The sequence below is a fragment of the Macrotis lagotis genome, chromosome X (genome assembly GCF_037893015.1).
Source record: "Macrotis lagotis isolate mMagLag1 chromosome X, bilby.v1.9.chrom.fasta, whole genome shotgun sequence".
NCBI classification, from domain to species: domain Eukaryota; kingdom Metazoa; phylum Chordata; class Mammalia; order Peramelemorphia; family Peramelidae; genus Macrotis; species Macrotis lagotis.
The window spans coordinates 127,293,007-127,317,635 of NC_133666.1; the positions used below are offsets into that span (position 1 = coordinate 127,293,007).

Below are 24,629 nucleotides of genomic sequence, written 5' to 3' on the forward strand. Positions count from 1 at the left end.
TCTAATACCCCTAAAAATGTCAACTGTAAAAGACTAATCTTTTAAAGACAATTCAGAATCAATTTTCAGAGCTCTCAACCTGTCCAATTATTTTATAAAATGACCTCTTATTGAATTAGAAAAAAAGGATAGATATCCTTATTTTTTAGTAACATTATTCTGGAATCTCATTGCTTTTGAAAGAAAAGGACTTGGGTTTGAATCCTGGTCATGGGACCTTAGGCAAGTGTTTTTACTTTTCTGGGCACCAGTTTTTTCATATATAAAATGGGAGGGTGAACTACATGAACTGTCAGACCAGAAGTTCTTAATAATTTATATATAAAATCCAATATAATTGGTTTTCTTTTTAGTTCTATATATTTTATTTTATGCAGTTGAAAACATTACTCAGAGGAGTCCATAGATTCACTAGATTGCCAAAAGAGCCAATGACCTAGTCAAGGTTAAGAACCTACTTAAAGGAAGGTCTCTTTCTGTTTTAAATCTCTGGTTCCTTTATAAGTTACTTATTAGAAAAACACAGGCTGGATCTACAAATGAAATGTGACTTTTTAGTGTGTAAAGAAAATTAAATTTCCCAGTAGTTTCTCTGTACCATTTTTGGGGAAAGATTTTAATCTCTCTAAAGCACCTGCAATTGTGTTTGACAAATTACATCCTGAACTCAAGTTAATATTAGTTAATGGAAGAGTTGTAGGCTTGGAATCAAGAAGACCTGAGTCAGTAATTGGAAAAATTAAATAAAATAAAGTAAAATAACATTCTACCTCTGGCAAGTTTATCAGCTGTGTCCATGGGCAAGTCATTAACTCCTAAGCCTCTGTTTCCTCATCTGTAAAATGGGGATAATAATAGTTCCTACCTTACAGTGAGGATTAAATGAGAAAATATTTGTAAAGTGTTTTGCAAACATTAAATGCTATATGAATGATTTTATGGTTATCATTATTAACTACCTTTTATCATAATCTAGGATCAAAATAGTTTGAAGATTCTGGGATCATCCATTCCACTGATAAGGGAAGTGGTAGAGTATGGAGTTGAACCTAGTTCTCCTTGACTCCAAATATGGTGCACTGCTTCCATTATAGCATTTTTATTTACTTTAGAAAAAACCCTTTTCTATTTTATTCAAATGTTGAATAATGTTTAATTCAAAATGATTCTCATTACAAAGCAACCTTTTTAAAAAGTATCTTACAGAAGTATCTTATAAAAATGTCCATTCTCATTCTCTCCATGAAAGAAAGGAATTTTCAGACTGATGCTGAATACTACAAAATAGTATTTTCTACTATATTACAAATACTATACTATATAAAAAATTATTGAAAGAGCTTATAAGTTAAAAAATTTAAGTGATCAATACTTCTTCCTTTAAAAATCATAAATGTATGATATCTATAGATATTATTTATCCTTTTTAAAAAAGTTTTTGCAAGGCAATGGGGTTAAGTAGATTGCCAAAGGCCACACAGCTAGGTAATTATTAAGTGTCTGAGGCCGGATTTGAACCTAGGTACTCCTGACTCCAGGGCCGGTGTTTTATCCACTGTGTACCCCAATATTATTTATTCTTAAAAGAAGTTTATTCTTTAAAATCTTCTTATTGATAATACAATTTTTTTGTGATCTGTGTGATTGTATTTAAAACTACACAGAGAATTAAGGTAAACCAAATAGATAATTTTAGCAGATAAGTATTTATAATGGTCAACTGTTAAGTGTCTCAAAGCAGTTAATGCTTATTTGAAGAAATTGGTTGGTTTGTTAGTTGGTTCTTGTCCCTTGTTATCGAAGAAGACCAAAATTATATCACTATGTTAGAGATGAGTTACAGTGTGTCTAACTGTGGTTGATCAGATCAATATGAGCTCAGGATGCTCTACCACAGGTTAGGCATAAATAGTACATTTGAACACCAGGGGTAGGTATCTCTGAATCACTTCCAGTCTGTTTTGCTCATAAAGCACACCATCTTTTCGATGAGGGCATGCTATGCTGGGCATTTCTATGCCAGTATTTCCCATGCTGCATAATCAATTCCAAAGATCTTAAGGGAGACCCTCAGGTGTCCTGGTATAGTTCTTCTGAGCCCCTCTGTGAGCACTTGTCCTGTGTAAGTGCTTCATAAAATAGTCTTTTTGGAAAGCATATTTCTGGCATTCAAAAGCCATGGCCAGTCCATAGTTGCATTCTCTTTAGTAATGTTTGAATGCTTGGCAGTTTAGCTTGAGAAAGGACCACAGTGTCTGATATCTTCTCCTGCCAGGTGACCTTCAGAATTTTCCCAAGACAATTTAAATGAATGTGTTTCAGTTTTCTGGTATGGCTCTGGTAAACTGTCTAGGATTCACAGACATACAGCAATGAGGTCAGCACAACAGCTCTCTGGATCTTCAGTTAGATTGTTAGTCTAAGACCATTTCTCTGCCACATTTTCTTTCAGAGCTTCCCAAATACTAAGTCAGCTTTTGCAATGCTTCTGTCAATATCATTATCAATGTGTACATCCCTGGAAAGTTCACTTATCTGGTAAGGTAAGTGCACTTATCCAGATTCAAAAATTCTCAATTTGCTGTAATCGATGGTTCCACATATGGAAAGTTTGGCTGATGAAGCACCTGTGTTTTTTTTTTTTTTTTGTGGTATTAAGGGTTAGGCAGAGATTTCAAGCAGAGAATCGATCCATACTTTATTGAATCTCACCTTCAGAGGCTACATTGATTGCACAGTCATCTGCAAACAGAAAATCATGCCCAGCACTCCCTCTACTTTGGTCTTGACTTCTAGCTTCTTCTAGATGAAGAATTTGTCATCAGTGTGGTAGCTGACCTTGTCGCCATATTCATCCTCAGTGAAGGCAGCATGGGAGCAAGGACATAGCCTTGTTCCACCCCACTGAAGACCAAGAATTCATAAGAGCATGGTCCATTATCCAGAACCCAGACAAGCATGCTGTTATGAAACTGACAAACAATACTGATGTTTGGCTTCTCTGGGCAGCCAAATTTTGGCAAAATTTTCCATAAACCCTCATGATTGACAGTATTAAAAGCATTGGTCAGATCTACAAATGTTGTATACAGACCTTTGTTCTGCTCTTGTCATTTTTCTTGTAGTTGTTGGCTACCAAGTACCATATTGACAGCTCCTCCACCCTTTCTGAAGTCATTCTTCCAGGTGGAGGATCTGTCTGTTGAGGAGGCTTCTGACAAAAATCTTACCATCAGTGACTAAAAGAGAAACATATGATTGTCACAGGACAATCTATTCCCTTTACCTTTACAGAGGTGAACAATGGAGATATCCTTGAATTCCTGGGGATAATCATATAACCTGGAAAATTTTAGTCAGTTTTTGTATGAGCATTGGACACCCCCCCCCCCTATAAATCTCAGCTAGAATTGAATTAGCATTAAGTGCTTTGTCACATGATAGGAAGTTAGTGGCATTCAAAACCTCTTCTTCAGTTGGGACTTCACTTAGGGATGGATTGACTTCGATTTGAGAAAAACAATCTGTGGCCTTCTATATTGATTGATGATGATCTGTTGAGAACACTATGAAACTGGACAGCCCATCTCTCTAGGATCATGTCTCTATCACTAATTAATGTGGTTTCAACAGCACTGAGGTTGAGATACACCATATGGGAATTTGGTCCTTAAATAGCCTTCAGGATGTCAAAGAAGTACTTTGGATTGTTACTATCTGCATAAAACTGAACTTCATAATGTCTTCTTACTAAGCCTAGAATTCTGTATCTCTCTAAGCTTCACTTGTACTTTATTTTTTTAATTAAATGCTGCCTTCTTAGAAATGGATGAATTATCCTTCTGATAAACCATGCAGAATTCTTGTTTTTTATTTAGTAGCTTCCATATTTCCTCAAATCAGTCTTGATGACTTTGAGTATTCTGATCCAGATGAGCAAATGCAGTGCCCATTTCTTTTCTACTTCACTATTGCCAAGTGTATGTTGGCTCAACTTTCCCTCTCAGTTAAGGAATAAATTGTTCACACTAAGAAAAGCACTCTAATCTCTTGATATTAATTCTTCTGGTTGTCATTTTACCTTGGGACTGCTGCTTCAGTTGAAAGTGAATATTTAGCTGAGAATGAGTCTGTGATCATTTCAGTACTCTGCACTACACATTGCCTTCATCATTCTCACATCCTGTCTCTTTTCTTTACAATCACATAATCTGTGCTTGTGAATTTGATTAAAAAAATTACTTCTCCCATTTCTAGGTAGAAAAAGTGATATTCAGAAATAATTTTTCTTTGTGGACACTTTGGAGAATGATTTTTTAAAAAAAAAAGTTGTACTTTTTAGTTTTGTACACTACAATTACTTCCTCCAAAGGGAGGTTTTGGTCCCATTTAATCTTTCCTTATAGCAAAGAGTAATGTAAGCAACGCCAATAGATATAGTGGTTGGATCTGATGTATATTTTCACTTACCATATACTGTGCTGAGATATCTAAGGATAATATGACATAAGAATTCATAAAAATTTTTAAAATAAACCTTTTGCTGATGAAGCCAATGATGTCACCTATAAGCATACATCTGTATGCTTTAAAAGCTCAAGAAATTCTATAATCACCTTAAAATATTCCAAATGAATAGTTTTAGTGGGGTTTGAATTAGTTAAAAATATATTTTAAAATGCATATTCATTTAATGTATTTGTAAGAACTGATTGACAATAAGCAAGATGGAGATTTGCTAGTAATATTTTAACAAAGTCCTTTGCATAAATATTTAAAAATAAACATTATATTTTAGTAAATTACATCAATGATGCATTTCTTTCTTTTGAATCTATTCCCAAAGTATTGCTGCAGTTTTAAGAAAGGACAAGTAATTTTTCTAGGGTCATAGAGGTAGAAAATATTTTATTCTGCATTTGAATTTGGGTCTTCCTGACACCAGGCTCAGTATTCTATACTAAATACCACCTAGTTGCCTTTTATATCTGTGTGAAATACTTTCTTCAGCTATTATAATCACTAATACCAAGTATTTAAATAACCTGAACTTTATGAACGGATCCAATGGTCAGATATGAATCTTTTACCTCTATTCTACTGTAGAATAGAGCACTGGTCATAAGTCAGGAGGATGAGAGTTCAAAAGAAATAGAACAGAGAAAGGAGTGGGAAGGGATAATCAAAGTATTGAAATAGTAAGTAAATATTCAAATGTGAGAAAATGAAGGATTAAGAGTGAGGAATCATTCTGAGGAATACAAAGGGATTAAGAAAGAAGTGATAGTTATATAAGAATGAACCTCAGATCAATTATATAGAAAGAGGATGTGGGCAGCTACACTGACCTTGGAGTCAGGAGGATGGGAGCTTGAATCCAGTCTCAGATACTTGACACTTACTAGCTGTGTTACCTTGGGCAAGTCATTTAACCCTGATTACCTTGCATCCAGGGCCATCTCCAATTGTCTTGATTCATATCTGGTCATTGAATACAGATGACTCTGAAGGAGAAAGTGAGGCTGGCGATTTAGTACAGCATGCCCTCACTCAAATGAAATTTATGTATTTGTCATGGCATCACTTCCCAGATGTCATGGTTTTCTACAAAACTGAAGGACAAACATCAAAGAAGGAGGAAAAATAAGGAAATAGAAATTCTAAGAACCATGTGGTAATCCCCATGAACATTCCAACACAACATTTGTGAGTTGTGAGACAGGAATGGAAAGCTAGGCATAGTCCTGACATTGCAGTACCTTTAGAGAAATATTTCAAAGGGTTCAGAGAAAGAATAGATAGGATCTCATTGCCTAAGATTCTACAGGATCAGTCCAGGGTTACAGGAAGACAGGCACATTATTTTAGTGGATCTTCAGATCAGCTCAAACACTGAAAAAACAATTTAGAATTACGTGAGAAAATCGACTAAATTACTCATACTCTTTGGTCCAAAGTTTTCATTGTTGGTCATACTTTATGTAGGTAAAGATGGGAAGACTCCATACATGTCAAAATATTCCTAGCAGCATTTTGTTGGGGGGAACAAATAAGTAGGGGCATTTAAATAAAATGGTTGCCCATATATTAGGTTAAGATTGAATATTGAATATACCGTAGATATGAATTCAGAGAAATTTGGAAGACTTTTATGAACCAATAGAGAATGAAGAAGATAGAACCAGAAAAGTAATGCACATGATGACATTAAACAGAACATTAACATGAAACTGAATGCTATATTATTACAGTGACCAACCTAGGCCTTTAAGAAATGAGCAAATGTATTCTCTCCTTTCTATTGAAAAGACAGGGGAATATAGTATGTAATATTGCAGATGCTATCAGATCTAGTCAGTTTATAGGTAGACTGCTTACTTCTGCTCCAGTCCATCTTGTTAAAGAGAATGCTCATGAAGGGAGTAAATACAACAATGATTTAAAGTCATCAATATAACTAAGAAAAAAAGAAAAGAAAGTCATTCCCAAAAGAATGCAAAAATTCTTAGCACTGAAACAGAAATGGTTCAGGAAAAGAGGGCTGAAGTGAGTGTATATAGAATGCATACACCAACACTGGTTTTAAAATAACATACAGAAAATGGAAGAAGCAAGGACATGAAGCAAAGGATGGAGACAAAAACAAGGTGTTGTCCATAAGAAGAATGCCAATTAACAGTAAGGAAACCAAAATGGTGGTTTTGTTTTAGTTATGCACTTAGAAAAGAGAATGATTTTTAAAAAGAAAGAAACTGATATTAAAGATTGGGGAGAAAACAGAGCTTAATTTTATTTTGCTCCTCTTTTTCTCTTTAAGGGAAATGAACTTTAGACCGGAAGGCAGAACAAAAAAATGATTAATAGCTTAAAAGCCAAGCTAAGAAAGAAGTAGCAAAGGAACACCACTACACTTGATAAGTTTAAGCCACCAAGTCCAGATTAACTATATCTCAATATCTTGAAAATAGGCAGAAGCGATTGTGGAGCAATCAACTCTAAGTTGGCACAGGAGCGGAGAAGGGCAAATATTACCCTGATTAAAAAAGGCAGGAAAGAAGAGAGTAGAGTTTATAAATTACTTATCACTAAAGTTTGACTTTAATTCTTGGTAAAAATAAAACTACTTATTTTTTTAAATAAGCAATTAATCAATTAGATTATTTTCCATTTAAGAATTCCTTTTTTGGGGTGATTAGGTGGTGCAGTGGATAGAGCACCAGTCAGGAGTACCCGAGTTCAAATCTGACCTCAGACACTTAATAATTACCTAGCTGTGTTGCCTTGGGCAAGCCACTTAACCCCATTTGCCTTGCAAAAACCTAAAAAAAAAATCCTTTTTGTAGTCTCTAAAGTTTTTCTTTTCTAATTCCCTGGCTGTACTTCAGAAGAGTAAGATTTCAAATACATTATTATATTTGGATTCAAATACATTATTCTTTATTGAACAGTAGCCTACTAATTGGTTCAGGGCACCTAGGTGGTCAAATGGATAGAACACTGGCCTTTGAGTCAGAAGGATAGAAGTTAGGATCTGGTCTCAGACAACTAACATTTACTAGCTGAGTGACCTTGGGCAAGTCACTTAACCCTGATAGCTTCTCCTCCAGGGTATCTCCAGTCGTCCTTATTCAGATTTGGCCATTGGACTCCTATGGCTCTGGACAAGAAAGTGAGGTTGTTGAGTTAGCACAACATCCCCATCACTCAAATCCAATTCATGTGCTTGCAATGGTACCACCTGTCTGATGTTATGGTCTTCTTTGAGAATGGAGTCATTACTTTGTCATTACTAACTGGTTCACAAACCTAAAATGCTGAGAAAGGAGTTCAAAGACTGATGTAGAGTTGGGAAATGTGAATATTTATTCTTTTTTAGTAATTTTAGCCAATTTCTAGGAAGTCATGTAGGAAATTTTAGGAGGTAATCTGTTTCCAGTAAATAAATCCAAATCACTTAAAGTCCCTTAGTTTTTATTATTTGGGGATATAATGGAATTGGTTTTTCTTTATAATTACTTAAGACATTCACATGAATGTGGTTCACTTAAGTTTCCAAAGCTAAAATTTCTTTCCAAATTTTTGCTAATTTATGAAAAATTTCTTTCAGAAGAGCACTTTCTCTATGCTCAAGTTACAAATAATTCAACAAAAATACCATAAGGAATTCTAACATAAAATATGAAACAAAATGAAGAAACAGTATGAAGTGAAATACAATGAAGCCAACTTTAAAAAAAGTTACAAAATATTGTGTGAACTAAAACAAATTCAGTGTGTGACCCACAACTACATAACTTATGAATACTGTCTCTTTTTAATATAACTGGCAGGAAAAAGTTCTGTGAAAAAGATTTTTTTGTTCCTCCTGGGAGAAATCCTGAAAACAAATATTCTCACTACATTTTCATTGAAGATTCACTCTCATTGAGAAAGATTTAATTGTGCATTCCAAAAGATCACAGAAAGTTGGACACATTACAAACATATTAGCTTTAGACACACACACACACACACACAGTAGAACACCAAACACAGACTTCGAATTGTTTGCTCTTTTTTATTTACTGTTCTTTCCATAGGAACACAGAATGTGAAAAAAAGTCACATGATGGTGGTGTAGTTTAAATAAAAAAAAGCCATGTAAGTAAAGGGAATAGATATTAATCTTTCAATGACAATTCCTATTTGGATGTTATGCCTCTATAAAAGCTGTAGATTCCTATAGGAAATTAATTATTTTTCTGCTTAGCCAATATGACTTTCAACAACTTACAAGAAAGGGCAAGCTTAAAGAGGAAAAAAAAGCAATTCAGTAATATTATTTATGTCATTTGTATCTATAGAAAAGTAGGAAAGACTTCCTAACACATTTTTTTTCTTGGTGGAACTGAAGTTTTAATCCAGTGTTTATAACAACATTGTTGCTGTGGAAATAGTTGATTTGCTATTAGTAACTCACTGTTGAATAACGTTAAGGTGTGGAAGAGAAAAGTCTTATTCAAACAGTGGCAAGAACTATAAAATGTAAAAATAGCAAAGTGATGACTGATGTTTAAGCATAAAACCATATGTTTCAACAGGAAGATATTTCCTTTCTTCAGATGCCAAAGAAATAGAATTTTCATTCCAATTTAGTCACATTCTGGGAACATTATTAACTCATCTACTTCAATCTTCCAACACTTAGTAGTGCTTCAAATTGTTACCTCCTTCCTTCTCCTAATGTATTATTAATATAAGGTTTAAAATATTATAATTCAGACCTTGTGAAAAAAATTGAAAAACTCTGCTAAAGCTAACCAAAGGGAGCATAGCATTTGAATAACTTCCCATAAGGATTAACTCTATAAATATGATAATGTATTATTACTTCAATTCTGATCTACAGTTGAATTCTATCTTTATCCATATAGCTCAAGATTTCTTATAAGCTTATTAAATTATGAAAGTTGATGTTGATTGCAATCTATCACAGACACTGGAGAGTTCTTTTCCCAAGCTAGTTTGGTGTAATACACTTCAACTGATAAAACTATAAATTAATTTACCTTTTTTTTTTTTAAAGGATTTTGCAAGGCAAATGGGGTTAAGTGGCTTGCCCAAGGCCACACAGCTAGGTAATTATTAAGTGTCTGAGACCGGATTTGAACCCCGGTACTCCTGACTCCAGGGCTGGTGCTTTATCCACTGCGCCACCTAGCTACCCCTAATTTACCTTTAAGTTTAAAAATTTTTTACATTTTAAATTTAACATATTGGTATTCCTGCTCCATTATTGTCTCTTCTGCACCCCTCAGAACTTTTCCTTACAAAAGATTACTTTTTCTCTCCTATGATTCTTTCAACTTTTCAGAAGATGGCAGTCATTTCTCTGAAATGTTTGACAATTACCATTTTCACCCAATTTAAGTCATATTTATGGAGTTTTCTTAAAGTATGAGAAAATTCTTTTCAAAAGGAGTATAGAAAATAGAATTGTCTAAGTAGAAATGAAAGGAAAAAACCTTCAGAGAACCAAATTTCCCTTATAATATGGTGACTTGAGATTGCTTGCTACTTTGTATCTACACTGCTAAATGTAGATATTTTATAGATGACTGTAAAATAGACCAATTCATACAAAACTGATAAGATATAATTTAAAAGCAATCTTGGGAAAAAGGGAGGGGTTATAAAAAATAACATAAATGAGCCTCTTATTGTCAACTAGGTGAGTCACAGGAAATATTCATACTACAGGGTAAAATCTAGAAACCCAGTTATTACTTCATTCTTTTCAAATAAAATGTAGGTCAGAGCTCCACCAGCTTCTGTTCTATGAATCAGGAGTTGTAAATCTGACGTGAAAATGCTGCCTATAGTATAGTATAGTAGTATCTCTCACCAAATGGGAGGTAGAAATGAGGTACGTTTTTAATGCAGCATCCTAAGAAGGCCAGTTACACAACCTTTTTCTATGGACATTGAATTACTGATGAATCCTGTTGTCAGATTTTTTCCCCGTTAAGTAATTGTTTTTCTATTAGTTTTTCTTAAGCATCACCTCTTCTTCATCCAGTCTCACTTTAAGGATCACTGATTTAGACCTGAAATATATCTTAGAGGCTATCTAATCCAATTAATTTTATTTTACTTTTTAAAAGGAATTTTAATTAACAAGTATGGAAGGAAATGAATTAAGAGCCTATTATGTGGGGCAGCTATATTATGCAATGGAAAGAACATTGGTCCTGGGGTTAGGAGGACCTGAGCTCAAATCTGGCCTCAGATACTTAATAGTTACTTAGTTTTACGACTTTGGGCAAGTCACTTAATCCCATTGCCTTGCAAAAATTTTAAAAAAGAGCCTATTATATGACAGACACTGACCTAAGAGATCTACAATAACTTATTTGATGCACACAACTACCCTAGGAAGAAGGCCATCCTCATTTTTCAGTTAGGAAAACTGAGGCAGAGGCTAAACAATTTGCTCTGGGTTACATGCTTAGTATGTGTCTGGGAATGGATTTGAACTCTAGTCTTCCTGACTCCAGGACCAGCACTCTATCTCCTAATTAACAAACATTTATTAATATTAATAATGATAATAGCTAATATTTACATAAAGATTATGTATTATTATTTTCTCATTTGATCCTCATGATTATTATTATCTCCATTTTTCAATAGGGATAAAACTCTGAAAAGATGAGGAAATTGAGACAAACAAGTTAAGTGACTCGCACAAGGTCATTTAGCTAGTAAGTGTCTGAGACTGGATTTAAACCTAGGACTTCCTCACTCTGGGACTGGAGCTCTATCCACTGAACTGTGAAGTGCTTACTTTGTAGCAAATACTCTTCTAGCACTTACAAAGAAAAATCAAAAATAGTCCCTTCTCTTAAAGTACCTTGGGTTCCAATAGGGGAATCATTGAGTTCATATAAAAGATTTAAAAAATTAACAAAATTAATAAAAATACAATAAAGATAATGCTAATTTAGTTTTCTAAGTTAAAATGCATATGCCAGCAGAGATCTGTTTCAACTTGAGTTTTTCATCACTGATATAGTCCACATATCCTCTCTTTTTTCTCTTTTTGACCCTACTCTGTTTTTGACTTGTATCAATTTGTCTTTCTTAGGCAGGCTGGTGGCTTACCATATTGATGCCAGCCCAGGTGGCTTAGCCTATTACAACTTAAAACTCCTGACTTAGGGGATGCAGGTGTGCATCATCTACATGGTCTTCATTTTAAAAAGGAGAAAACAGGTCTAAGGATGTTAAGCAGTCCAAGGTCACAGGATAGTAAACAATGACATCATTTTACAGATGAAGAAACTAAGACCTGGAATGATGAACTCATTTGCCCAAGCCCACTAGGTAGCTAGTGAGAGAGGCAGGATTGAACTTAGGATCTTTGAATATCAATTCTAGGTCCAGGCTTCCTTGAGCAGTCATTTTGTCACATTCAGGGCATCCTCTCCAGTCACCTATATCTCCCCACCAGGGACCAACCCATTCCCAGGCTGAACCCTTTTGAACAATGATAACCTAATTAAGGGGGCAGGCAGATGGTGCAGTAGATATAGGACTGAGAATGGAGTCAGGAAGACCTGAGTTCAAATTCCACTTTAGATACTTACTAGTTGACCCTAGCAAGTCGCAATCTTATTTTCTTTATCTGTAAAATAATCTGGAGAAGAAAATGGCAAACCACTTCAGTACCTCTAATGAGAAAACCCCATATGGACTCACAAAGTCAGTCAAGACTGAAACAACCCCATGCTATAACATTCTTTCCGAGTGATTCTGAAATCCTTGATCCTTACTTAAATTCTGTTCTTAGTCCCCACTGATAGATACTGCCTTATTTCCATCAGCCTCAACCCAACTCCATCAATGTTCTACTCTTCTGCTACTCAGTCTTATTCTCTGAGCTCTCTGGAATTCCTACTTCATAAGTAACAAACTAACTTTCATCTTAAAACTTTGCTTTTCATTTAACCCTTCCAGGTTCTGTACTAATGACAATTCTGTAGCCACCATTTCCAACACTGCTAGTCATGGTGGAGAATTGAAATATTCCTTGTTTTCCAGTATCACTCCCAGGGTCTCCTTCTACTATGATCTCTTGGTAATCCCCTCCTCCATTAAGGTTCATTCAAACCATGTTTATCATCCAGTTAAGATTCTGGTTGCTGTTTAATGGCAGGATTCACTGTCTCAAGTCTTTCTCCCACTCTTGTTCATTCTCCACTCAGCTGTCAAACTGACCTGACCGTGTAATTACCTCTCTTCGATCAACTCCAGTGGATCCCTTTTGCCTCCAGAAACAAATATAAAAATTGTTGTTCTTTCTTGGAATCCCCATTGCTTTGAATTGTCTTGATGCATTGATAAATGCTTGTTGACATGACTTTATACACTGTACTAAGTTGCCTCTTAAAATGAACTTGGTACTTTCTCAAGTGGGATAAAAGATGGAGCATCTTTGCTGCTCTCTTTTTTGGCAGTATGGAAACACCACCAAAAACATTTCCATTGGGGGAGTTAGAAACCAAAACGGGGACCAAGGAAGAAAACACCTGAGGACCCCTGCTATGTATGTAGTTGATGACTTGTTTAACTTACCTAACTCTGTGGATACGGGAGAACCAGTAGCTATTTCTCCAATCTTTGCTACACCATCATAGTAGGCTCTTCCAGCAACTATCATAGCTAGAAGAGGAAGAAAAACATATTCAAAATAATTAAGAGAAAGCAGGAAATAACAATTTAGATTTTCTCCTTAAAATGTACATCTACATTTTTTTTATCTCTAAATGAATCAATTACCCTTTCAAGAACAGATATAACTTGAATGCATATTCGTATTCATAATTCACTTGACAGGCAGTCTTTGACTTCCTGACTTGGGCACCATCCCTATTTGTGAGCACTGTAGAGGGAGCTCCTGTTACTGAAGAAATGGTTTTGGAGATGCCTAGAGCTGTTGCTATTAAAACCTTAGAGATTTTGAGTCACAGAAAAAGTCTATTGTAAGGAACTGATTCAAATAGGCAATATAGTTCACTTATTTTATGGGTCAAAATAAACTTTTGTGGGTGGACTGGGAAAGTGAGCCACTAGTAGCTCACCACCAATGAGTCACTGCTTCTATGAGGAAGCAAATTCCAATTTTCAAATAATCAGTTTATAAATCAATGTGGCAGTTGCTGAGCCTTTAGTCTTGCTTCTGAATCAGTGAATAATAAGCCAAGTTAAATTGTCACATGAAAACCTAAGAAAGTTTTAAAGGTTATCATTCCAAAAAAAAAGAGGTCTTAACAATAAAGCATCTTCTATTGAAAAAGTAAAGACAATATTGATTATTTGATTTAAAGTCAAATTTCTTCAATATAAAATTGTTTCTATTCTCATCCTAAAGTTTTGAGCCTAGATCTTTGTTTTTAGGGACTTAATTTTGCAGGGTGGAAATTGAAGGGTTCTACAAAGAGAGTTTTTTTATTTGCATTTCTTTTCCATTAAAATAAGACTCACCTAGAGGATTTTAAGAGTGAATTACACTTCAAATACAGCCTTAGACACGCTCTATGACCTTGGGAAGTCACTTAACCCCAGTTGCCTTGGGGGGGAAGTGAATCACAGGTATTTTTTTCTTGTGGGCTGCTTGTTTGCATATGGTTATATGGTGATATAGTTATACAGTTTACATTTTACTCTATATATCTGGTGTTTATGCATCCCTAAATAAAAAAAATAAATTGAAATAAATTTATCTTGAAGTTCTAGAGATTGTTTATACTGGATTTTATAAATATAACTGAGACATTTTAGGTATTATATTAGGCACAGTAAGAAATTTATAGGAATAAAACCTTTAGTATTTTTCATGATGTAAATATTTTATCATTATTTGTTTTATATGTGATAGAAAACAGATTAATATGTGATTCTAACCCTGTCAAAAGAGGGTATATTACCTCTTCAAGGTTACTGCAACACAGAGATATATCTTTAACAAATGCAATGCTCTCAAAACAGTGCTAAACAATTTATAGTACTCTGGTAATAACTTTATAGTGCAGTTATAAGAAGAACAATAACAATGCTGTGGGCTTATTAGCTAATTTACCCATCAGTCTTCAGATGTCAATAATATCATTCATATTTTACTAATGGGAAAGGAGTTAGGAGAGAAGTAGTAGATGGAGAGTTGACCTTGGAGTGAGGAATTCAAGTTCTGCTTCCAACATATACTGGTCCTGGGCAAATTTATTAACCACAGGGAACCCTCTAAGACTATGATTATGATAGTAGCAGCAGCAGCAGCAGCACCACTACCATCTGCTTCATCACCAGCAAAACAGTTGATTGATAGGGAGTTCCCTCTAAGGAACTTCCATGTAGCATGGGAATTTCCTTCTAAACTAATAAAGGAGGTAAATAACTTAATCATGTAGTGGGTAAATAAGGGTGGAAGAATCAGAGTAAGTAACTCATTCATGACCTAAGGTTACTTCCAGCTTTAGAGTGCTATGACAGTTTTGATTCCTGGGCTTGTAAACATTAAAAATTTCCTTTCGAAAATATATACATATAAGGGGCAGCTAAATGGCACAACAGATAGAGCACTGGCCCTGGAGTCAGGAGTACCTGAGTTCAAATCTGGCCTCAAACACTTAATAATTACCTAGCTGTGTGGCCTTGGTCAAGCCACTAAACCCTATTGCCTTGCAAAACCCTTAAAAAAAAAAAAAGAAAATATATACATATAAACAGGGATGTTCTGGAAGCAACTTGAACTGATGAAAGTTGTTAAATTTTCAGTGAGCATTTACATCTCAAAAATAGAAAACCACAAATCAGGGTATGATATATTATTTTGATGATTATCTAGACTTAAGAAATTGATGAGGGTACTGAAAAAGTTTGTCATTTCCTTTCCTAGTTCATTTTACAGATTTCATAGGACATTCAGGCAAACCTAGTTAAATGATTTGACTATTGTCTCACAACTGAAGTATCTAAGGATGGATTTGAAGTCAAGAAGAGGAGTCTTCCTGTCTCCAGAGCTGGAGTTCCATCTACTGTGACACCCAGCTTCTCTTTTGCATATAGGCTCTCTAGCTATAAAAACTGGGTTCCTTGATCATTATATTGATTTACCTAGTTATTCTCATACAAATTTCATTGAAAAAATTAATTACCTATTCAATTCACCTTTAGTTTCATTTCTTCCAGTTACATGTGAAAAAATTTTTTAACATTGAGTTCCAAATTCTATCACTTCCTCTCTCCCTCCTCCAAGGTAAACAATCTGCTATGGGTTATACAAGTACAATCATTTTACTTTTATTTTAAACCCTTGATGTTTTGTATTTTATATCACCTTCATATCCAAATTTATCCCTCAGGGTCTCACAACATCTCTTGAATATTTTGTCTCTATTCTAAGGGTCTCCATCCTAGTGTAGACCCTCCCTGTCTCCAAGCAAACAACATGCAAGCACCATGCATTTGCAAAACTTTTTTTCAAGGTGAATAGCCCTTGTCCTCAAGGCTTGTACTCTAATGGAGTAGACAATGGGTATATATCCAAGTGAATACAGAATACTGGCAGTTTTGGAAGGTGTTTATCAGCAGCTGAGGGTGGTGGTGCTGAAAATGCTTCATTAAGTAGAGGGGTGGAACTAATTCTGGATTCCAAAAAGCAGATGAGGAGAGAGAAAATTCCAGATAGGGAGTAGTTGTGTAAATGTGGAGGTCAGTAAGGATGGACTGCAAATGCAAGGACAGGAGTAAAATGGAAGAAAACTGTAAAGACAGGGGCCAAGTCATGGGAAGATTTGAATATTAAGTAGAGAAATTTATAGATGATCTTTCAGGCAAATGGAAGCCACTGAAGTTTGTTGAATAGGAAGTTGGGTATGGGGGAGGGGTAGCACTATCAGACATACTTTGGGAAAAGTATGGATTGGATGACTTTGAATAGGAAAAGATTTGAAACCAGAAGATTCAACATAAAGCTATTGTATCTGACTGAGGGGTGATGAGGGTCTATGTACTAGGGTAAGTAGAGACAGAAAATAATATCCAAGAAATGTTATGAAAGCACCTAGGTGGTACAGTGGAAAGAAAGGAGAATGGAGTCAGGAAAACTTCTTTCTGAGTTCAAATTCAGTCTCAGTCACTAACTGTGTGATTCTGGGCAAGTCATTTAATCCTGTTTGCCTCAGTTTCTTCCTTTGTAAAATAAGCTGGAGAAGAAAGTGGTAAACTATGTCAATATCCTTGCCAAAAAACACCAAATGGTGTCACAAAGAGTCAGAAATGATTAAAACAACTAACTGAGCAAATGTGGAGAGTTGAAGGAATTAATATTAACATTGAGGTTGTGAACCTGGGTGACTGGAAGGATGGTGGTAAAGTAATAGGGAAACTTAGGGAAGGGAAGTATAATTCATTCTATTTTGGAGATGCTTTGTGTGAGTTAGGTTGTACAGTGGATTTATGCCAGGACTGGAATGAGGAAGATTTTTTTTTTGAGTTCAAATCTAGTCTCAAATGTATACTAGTAGTGTAACACTGGGCAAGTCACTAACCCTATTTGTCTCAATTTCTTCATCTGTAAAATGAGCTGGAGAAAAAAAAATGGAAAATTAGTCCAGTATCTCTTTCAAAAGAATCCCAAATGGGGTCATGAGGGGTTGGACACAATTGAAATGACTGAACAACAACATGTGTGAGATGCCTTTGGGTACATCCAGTTTGAAATATTTAGTAGGCATTATTGGTGCCTATTATAAGTGCTGTCTGACTGGAGCTCAAAAGAGAGACTCCATACATAGATTTGGAAGTCATTTGCAAAGAGATGATAATTGAACCTATAACATCTGATGAGGTTGCCAGGAGAGATATTATACAGATAGAATTCAGGACATAGCCTTAGGGTAGACCCAGTCAGTGGGAGCAACAGATGATGAATCAGTAAAGGAAAATGAGAAGTAGTTGGACAAGTAGGAAGATCAAGAGAGAGAGTAATGACTCAGAGATAGGAGAAAATAGCCAGGAAGAGAGTTAACCATGTTAAATGCAATATCAAGGTCAAGGAAGATTAGAACTAAGAAGGAACCATTAGATTTTGGTGATAAATCGATCATGGATAATTTCAGAGGAAGCAATTTCATTTAAGTGATAGGCTGGAAATTTCTGGAGATAAAGAGAGTGAGAGGTGAGGAAGAGAAAGTAATGAGTTTAGATAATTTTTTTCCAAGGATTTGGCTGAAAATGAGAGGAAATATAGGATGAAAGTATGATAGGATCTAGTGAGGGTTTCTGAGGATGAATTCTTGGATGTGAGATGAAAAGAAGGTACTATTAGGTTAGGAGGGTATTCTTAGTGGATGGCCTCAAATGGTTTGCAAAGCATTATCATATTTGAGTCTCAAAACAACCTTGGGAGGAAGATGATTTTATTATCTTCATTTTACAGATGAAGAAAGCTAGGCAGAAATTGATTAAGTGGTTTGTCCAGGATTGTATACTTATTGAGTGTTTGAAGTTGAATTCTGAGGTTTTTCCTCATCAAGGGCAGTATTCCATATATTCTGCTACCAAGTTGCTTCAATACTGCAATATTCGATATTCAATATTAAATATAAGGCAAGACATTACCTGAGAAGCTCATCAATTTGTTTAAGTCTTTCTGTATTTCAGTTCTTTATATCCATTGCTTTTAAAACTACAGTAAAATTTATATTTACATGCTGCAATGTTTGTTTTCAATTCTTCTATCACAGAGATGCAAGGAATATTTTAATATACATGGAATTGATTTCTAGGCCAAAAGATATATATATGTATATGTATATGTATATGTATATGTATATGTATATGTATATGTATATGTATATGTATATGTATATAGTGGGGTTTTTTTGAGAATATAATTCAAATTACATTCTGGGATGCTTGCATCAATTCACATACCAACAACATATTCATGTGTCTGGCTTCCTGTAACCCCTCCAGGACAGACTAGTGCCATCTGTAATTTACTTTTAATGTTGACCCTGTACTTATTGCTCTTCTAAAAAAATACCAATTCATTATACAGTCCCATTCACATTCACTGTTCAGCACTTAATGATTTGCTTCCATCAATGTCTTGTTCCCCCGATTAGATTGTAAATATCTAAAGTCAGGCCTAATCTTGAAATGTTCTTTGTACATAATCAGTACTTAGGAAACTACACTAGCTTCCCTGACAGCAATGCATTTTTCAAACCCCTGCCAGACCATGCCACTTCTGGCACTTCTTTATTAAAAAGCCTTTACTAGGGGTGGCTAGGTAGTGTAGTGGATAAAGCACCGGCCCTGGAGTCAGGAGTACCTGGGCTCAAATCAGGTCTCAGACACTTAATAATTACCTGGCTGTGTGGCCTCGGGCAAACCACTTAACCCCACTGCCTTGCAAAAACCAAAAAAAAATGCCTTTAGTGGGGGAAGGAAGGAGGGGGCAAATTATCTCACCTAAAAGAGGCAAGAAAAAGCTTTTAAAGTAAAGATGAGCCTCTTAGCAGTTCAGAGAGCTAGGACAACTGTATTAGACCAGCTGTGAACAATGTTATCCCCATCCAGAGGAAGAAAATCAAAAAATAAGAAAAAGCCCCCCTTTAGAATCTGGTGGACACTTTTATTGAAATGTTTATCAAAAATATGTATGTACAATGCTAACCTGACTGTTTACTGTTGAGGGGAGGGGGGTGGGAAAGGAGAGTGGAAGGAAATTTTGTAACTTTAAAATATAGATGTGCATGTAGATGAAAAAAGTTAATTAATTATAAAAAAATAAAGTGAAGATGTGGAAAGTGGAAAAAAAAAGCCTTTAGTGGAACCCTTCCACCTATAAATTCCCTTGACTGTCATTTGAAGTGCTCCTCCACCCCCCCATAATCTGTTGCCATTTTACCACATACTATTTATTACCTTCTCATCACTTATTCACCACCCCTGAATGTACTTTTAAAAAAAAAAACCCTTCAACCTTTGTTCATATTGTTCACTTTGCCTAAAAATGAAGGAACTTCTTCAATTTCCCTTTTATTCCACTCTCTATTTTCTAAATTCCAAACCATTCTTTAAGGCTAAAGCCAAACACCACAATCTACATGAGAGCACTACAATCTACTATTGGTAATGACCCTCAGGGAGCTTAGAAAATGTCAAAAGACTGAAAAAGGAGAATAGATCCATAAAAGCTGACTCTTATTTGGGGGACTAGGTATATATGCTGGTCTATACACTCCAGTAATTCATTTTGAACTGTTTTCTCTTCACTTCAGTGAAGCAATTTAGTTGTAAAGACAAAACAAAATAACAAGAAAAAATAACTTGGTAGGTCATTATGATTTTCAGTAAAGGAACTCTAAAGAGGAACTCTGACTTTAGGGTGAAATGATCTGGAAGGGAAGAAGAGCCTTGTCAGGCTATTCTAAATGGAAACTCCTGAAGGCTGGGGGAAAGCCCTGGATCTGAATTCTGAAGAATCAGAGCTCTGAGTATCACTACTTGTGGACCACTGGGCAATTATTTAATTGCTCTGAGTTTCTGTTTTCTTATTTTGAAATGTAATTAATATTCCAAACTTACCTATCTTATAGGGGTGTAAGAATGAAATGAGCATAGTATGGAAAAAATTCTTTGCAAATCATAAAAATGCTCTTTTTTTCTCTCATATATATGTGTGTGTATATATATATATATACACATATATATATAGCGCTATATATAGATATGTAAACTATGCTATATAGGTAGGGCTACATACAAAACGTCCTAATACAGATATAAAGATGTAGCTTATTTTATAGTTCACCCCAACTATCAAGTTAAGGAGTTGGATTAAATGATATTTGCAAGTCCTTTTCAAGTATTAATTTCAGTGATCCTAAGACTTCTACCAGGGCTACTCTCTGTATATGACTGGTAAAATGGTTCTATTAGAAGTCATAGAGCCATTAATAGCTGAAAGAAATCTGCAGAAATCCCTCAATTGGAATGGAGAAACTACCAATGGAACAAACTTGAGGCTCAGCTGAAATGAAGTTAGAATCCAGATTTCTTGCTACTCCTTGTACCTAACACAACCTTGATGGTTTTGTGACAGTCAGCTGGAGTATTAAAAATTTCTGGCAAAGAATAACAAACCCAGAATAAAAATTCAATTTACCTTATACTCAGCTACCTTATATTTAGTCTTCATATATTTATTCTATATACTTACAAAGCAGGACTTTAGGATTGATTACACTCATGTAGACTAGGAAGGGTGCTCATTTCATCTTATTTTACTTACTCATTCTTATCTTAGACTTTTAAGTAATAAAGAGGCATATTCTACTGTTCACATTAATTATTAAATTGCAACATCTTTCTCATTACACAGTTAGTTCTGAGTTCCCAAATCATAAAAGAGTAACCTCTTTTCCCATAAACATTTCCTCATCTCTGTATAACAAACCCCCTAATTGCCTTGGCTTAAATAAACATCAAAGTTACTGACTATACTATTTATCAACAGTGCTAGATATAATTAAAACAAAGACATAAATAATTATTTATAGTATATTAGTTGTGAGAACGATTACAAGCAAAGTCATCTTTAACCATCGACTACAACTGCTGACTTCTCAATTCTGCACACACACAGTCCCATCACTCAGTTTTCTCAGGATACAAATTAAAGTCTTTTTTTCAACAATTCTAACCCAGTTCTCTCAGGAAATGAATCATCTTAGTCCTTTTTCCCTCTGTTCTTTCTTTAGTTATTACAGTTAACAATCTGTTCAGAACAAAATCTAAACTCTCAGTCACCTCACAGAGTCCCTATAGAAAGATGGCTAAACTATTCCTGTCCAAGATTTTAATGTCCCTTAATGATATAGTAAAAGTATTTATAGTTTCTGTGGGAGAGGATATTGAGGCTATGTTGCACATTTTTATATGTTCATTTCTTCCAATAGAATGTAAGAATAGAGATTGTTTCATTTTTCATCTTTATCTAGAGCTGAGTACTATTCTGGCATACAGAAGGTATTTAATAAATGCTCATTAATTGATGATTAATCAGGCATGGAGTACAGTTCGTCTAAAGATGAAATGTTTGTAGTAGGGAATAGTAAGTAGGTCAGTTTGACTGCAACAGAATGTGTTAAAGGGAATAATGTGAAATAATCTGGAAATATAACCTGGAGTTATTCAGAAAAGATTATTCAAATGACATATGGCAGAGTTTATATTTTAGCCTTTAGGCTACAGTCCAACACCCTCATGTTACAGAGAAGGAAACTGAGGTCAAGGGAGATTATGTGACTTGTCTAGGATCAGAGAGATAATACACATCAGAGTATTTGAAATTAGATCTTTGGACTCCAGAGTCAGTATTCTTTCTCCATTGAGGCTTCTTGAATGACAAAGTCAAATATATCATTTAGAAATACCACTTTGTCAGCTGTTTAGAGGTTGGATTAAAAGGGGATAGGCTGCAGGCATAGAGAATAATGAAGAGACTATTACAATAATGCTAATGAGGTCCTGAGATAATGTAGTAGATGTAAGAGTGGAGAGAAAGGAATGGATGTTATAGAAGCAGATTAAACAAGGATCCACAACTGAACAAATGCAAGTATAGAAGAGTGAAGAGGGGTATAATTATTGAAATTGGGAACCTAAGTAACTGATGATACTCTCCATAGATTTAAGAAAGTGAGGTGGAAGAGTGCATTTGAGGAGAAAGTCAATGACTTCTGTTTTGGATATATATTGAATTTGAGATATTTATGTAATGATTAGGAAGACATGCCATGCAGGCTAGTGGAAATGTGAGCCTAGAGCTTAGGAGAAGGATCAGGTCCAGGATATATTGATTTGTGAGTCACCTGCATAGACACGAATGAATTGAAGGTAACTGATGAGATCACTTAAAGGAAAGAAAGCCGAAGATAGAGTAGAACATGCATGGGAATCCAGAAAAAGAGTTTGAGAAGTCATTCAGAGAAGAGCTAGTAGAGAACAGTGTCATGAAAACCATGGAAAGAGAGAATGTCTGTGTGACCCTAGGCAAGTCATTTAAACTTAATTGCCTTGCAAGAAAGAAAGAGTATCAAGGAAGAGGAGTGCAAAATGTGTCAACAGTACCAAATCTTGCTGAGAAGTTAAGAAAGATTAAAACTGAGAAAAAGTTATTGGAATTAGCTATTAAGAGATATAACCTTGGAGAGAACATTTCAGTTAAGTGACGAGGTCAAAAGCCAGACTGCAGTGGATTGAGAAAGGACTGGCTAGTGAAGAAGTAGAGATAACAAGGGTAGACAATTTTTTCCCAAGATTTGGTTGTGAAAGGGAAAAATATTGGATGATAGTAGAGAGGATAGAGGAGTTAAGAAAGGGTTTTTTTTAAAGACAGGGAAGATCTGAATCTATTTTTAGGCAGAGAGAAGTCAATGAATAAAGAAAAATTGAACATTAGAGGAGTTATTTGGAGAGCTATTTTTTTTGAGGAGTCATGAGTGGATGGAATAGAAAGCTTGGCCTTATTAAGGAGAATAGATACTTATTTCTCAGGGACTGATATAAAGGAGGAGAGAATGAAGGATGATTTTGAGAGAAGGTGAAGTATAGAACTGAGAAGAGGGAGCTTTTAAAGGCCAGACAAATTATTTTTTCCAGTAAAGTATGTGACTAACTGCTCTGATGAGGTTGGGAAGATATGGGACAGTTTAGGGTTAAGGGGAGAAGATTTAGAAGAACAAAAAGATTGCCATATAGTCAACAGGGAAGGCCCAGTTGAGATAGGCTAACTTAAGTTTGTTGGTTCCAGGTGGCATGGTTCTAAGACTTCCTCCAGTGACATTCCGCAACATAAAAGTAGAAGTGAGAAAGACAGTTGGGGGTGGGGAGCTCAGGGTTGAGATTCCATAAGACATAGGATCAAGGGATTTAAAGACACAGAATAGTCCAAAGTTGAATTGGTTGCCTAAAGGGTCAAGATTACAAATGGAGAAAAGTGAGGCTTGAATAGGATTAATAGGCTGAGAGAGAAGAGAGAATGAAAGATTGAGAGAAAGGAATTGTAAAGACAGATTGAGGAACTAGGAGGCCAAGGTGTGTGAGGGGACATCAAAATGCAAAATTTAATCTTCCAAATAAGAGAACTATGACTGAGTTAAAGAAGAAAGCTTTAGCCAAGTGATGAATTCCTTGAGAAAGAAGGGAAGGCATTTCTGATTCATGCTATCAACTAGATAGAGTACTAGACATTTTTTTTTTGGAATTCTCACAATCACTCAGAGATCTCCAAAACAGAAATTATGCACCAAAGATAAAGCAATTTATAATAGGGGGAGGGGAAGAAGGAGCAAAAAAGGTTCTATGGATAGCTTGGGTATATAATTTTCAGGAAAAGAAATGCTTTGTTCAGATATTGATTTAATAGTTTGTTTTAAGTTGAAGTTTCCTTTGTCAATTTCTGATTAGAAGAATGTAATTTTTAAAGAAGTCATAGTAATTTTTTTCAAAAGAAAAATAAAATTGATTAGAAAGTTGTTGAATTCCTGAATAAAACCCCTTTAGGATGAGGGATTTAAACAAAGTAAACAACTTGTTCCACACAGATATTATAAAACTCAAATTTGTTTAAAATTAAACTCATTTTGTTTCAAAATGAAAACCTAGATGCTAGGAAATAATTTCAAGATGATATAAAAATGACTACTAATTCACTTGTTTTGATTCAGGCTAAAAATAAAACTTATGGGTTTATTTTTCAAGATGAGAACTAGCTTATATAATAATGAGAATAGCACATTATAGTTGAAAGACCACTGATCTGACAGCCAGGAAACTCAGTCCTAGTCCCAGCTCTGACACTAAATAGTTGTTTGAACAAGATATATAATTTCTCTTGGTCTTAGTTTTCTCCTTTGTAGAAATAAGATGAATGAACTAGACATTCACTAAATTCTCTTTTAGTTCTATGATCCTTACAATTTTTATTTCTCAGATAGAATGTAAATTTTAAAGAGCCTAGAGCTATTTTGTATTTATCTTTGCATCCCCAATGACTAAAATAGTGTTTTGAT

General features: G+C 35.0%; 1 protein-coding gene across 2 annotated transcripts in view; it reads right to left on the reverse strand.

Moving 5' to 3' along the window:
- BAIAP2L1 (BAR/IMD domain containing adaptor protein 2 like 1) overlaps positions 1-24,629 on the reverse strand; it is a 131,724-nt gene that overhangs the window by 76,311 nt on the left and 30,784 nt on the right. For both annotated transcript variants that reach the window (XM_074207113.1, XM_074207114.1), the window contains exon 3: positions 13,117-13,203. In XM_074207113.1, coding sequence (XP_074063214.1) covers positions 13,117-13,203 — 87 coding nt within the window. The remainder of the gene's footprint in view (positions 1-13,116; positions 13,204-24,629) is intronic.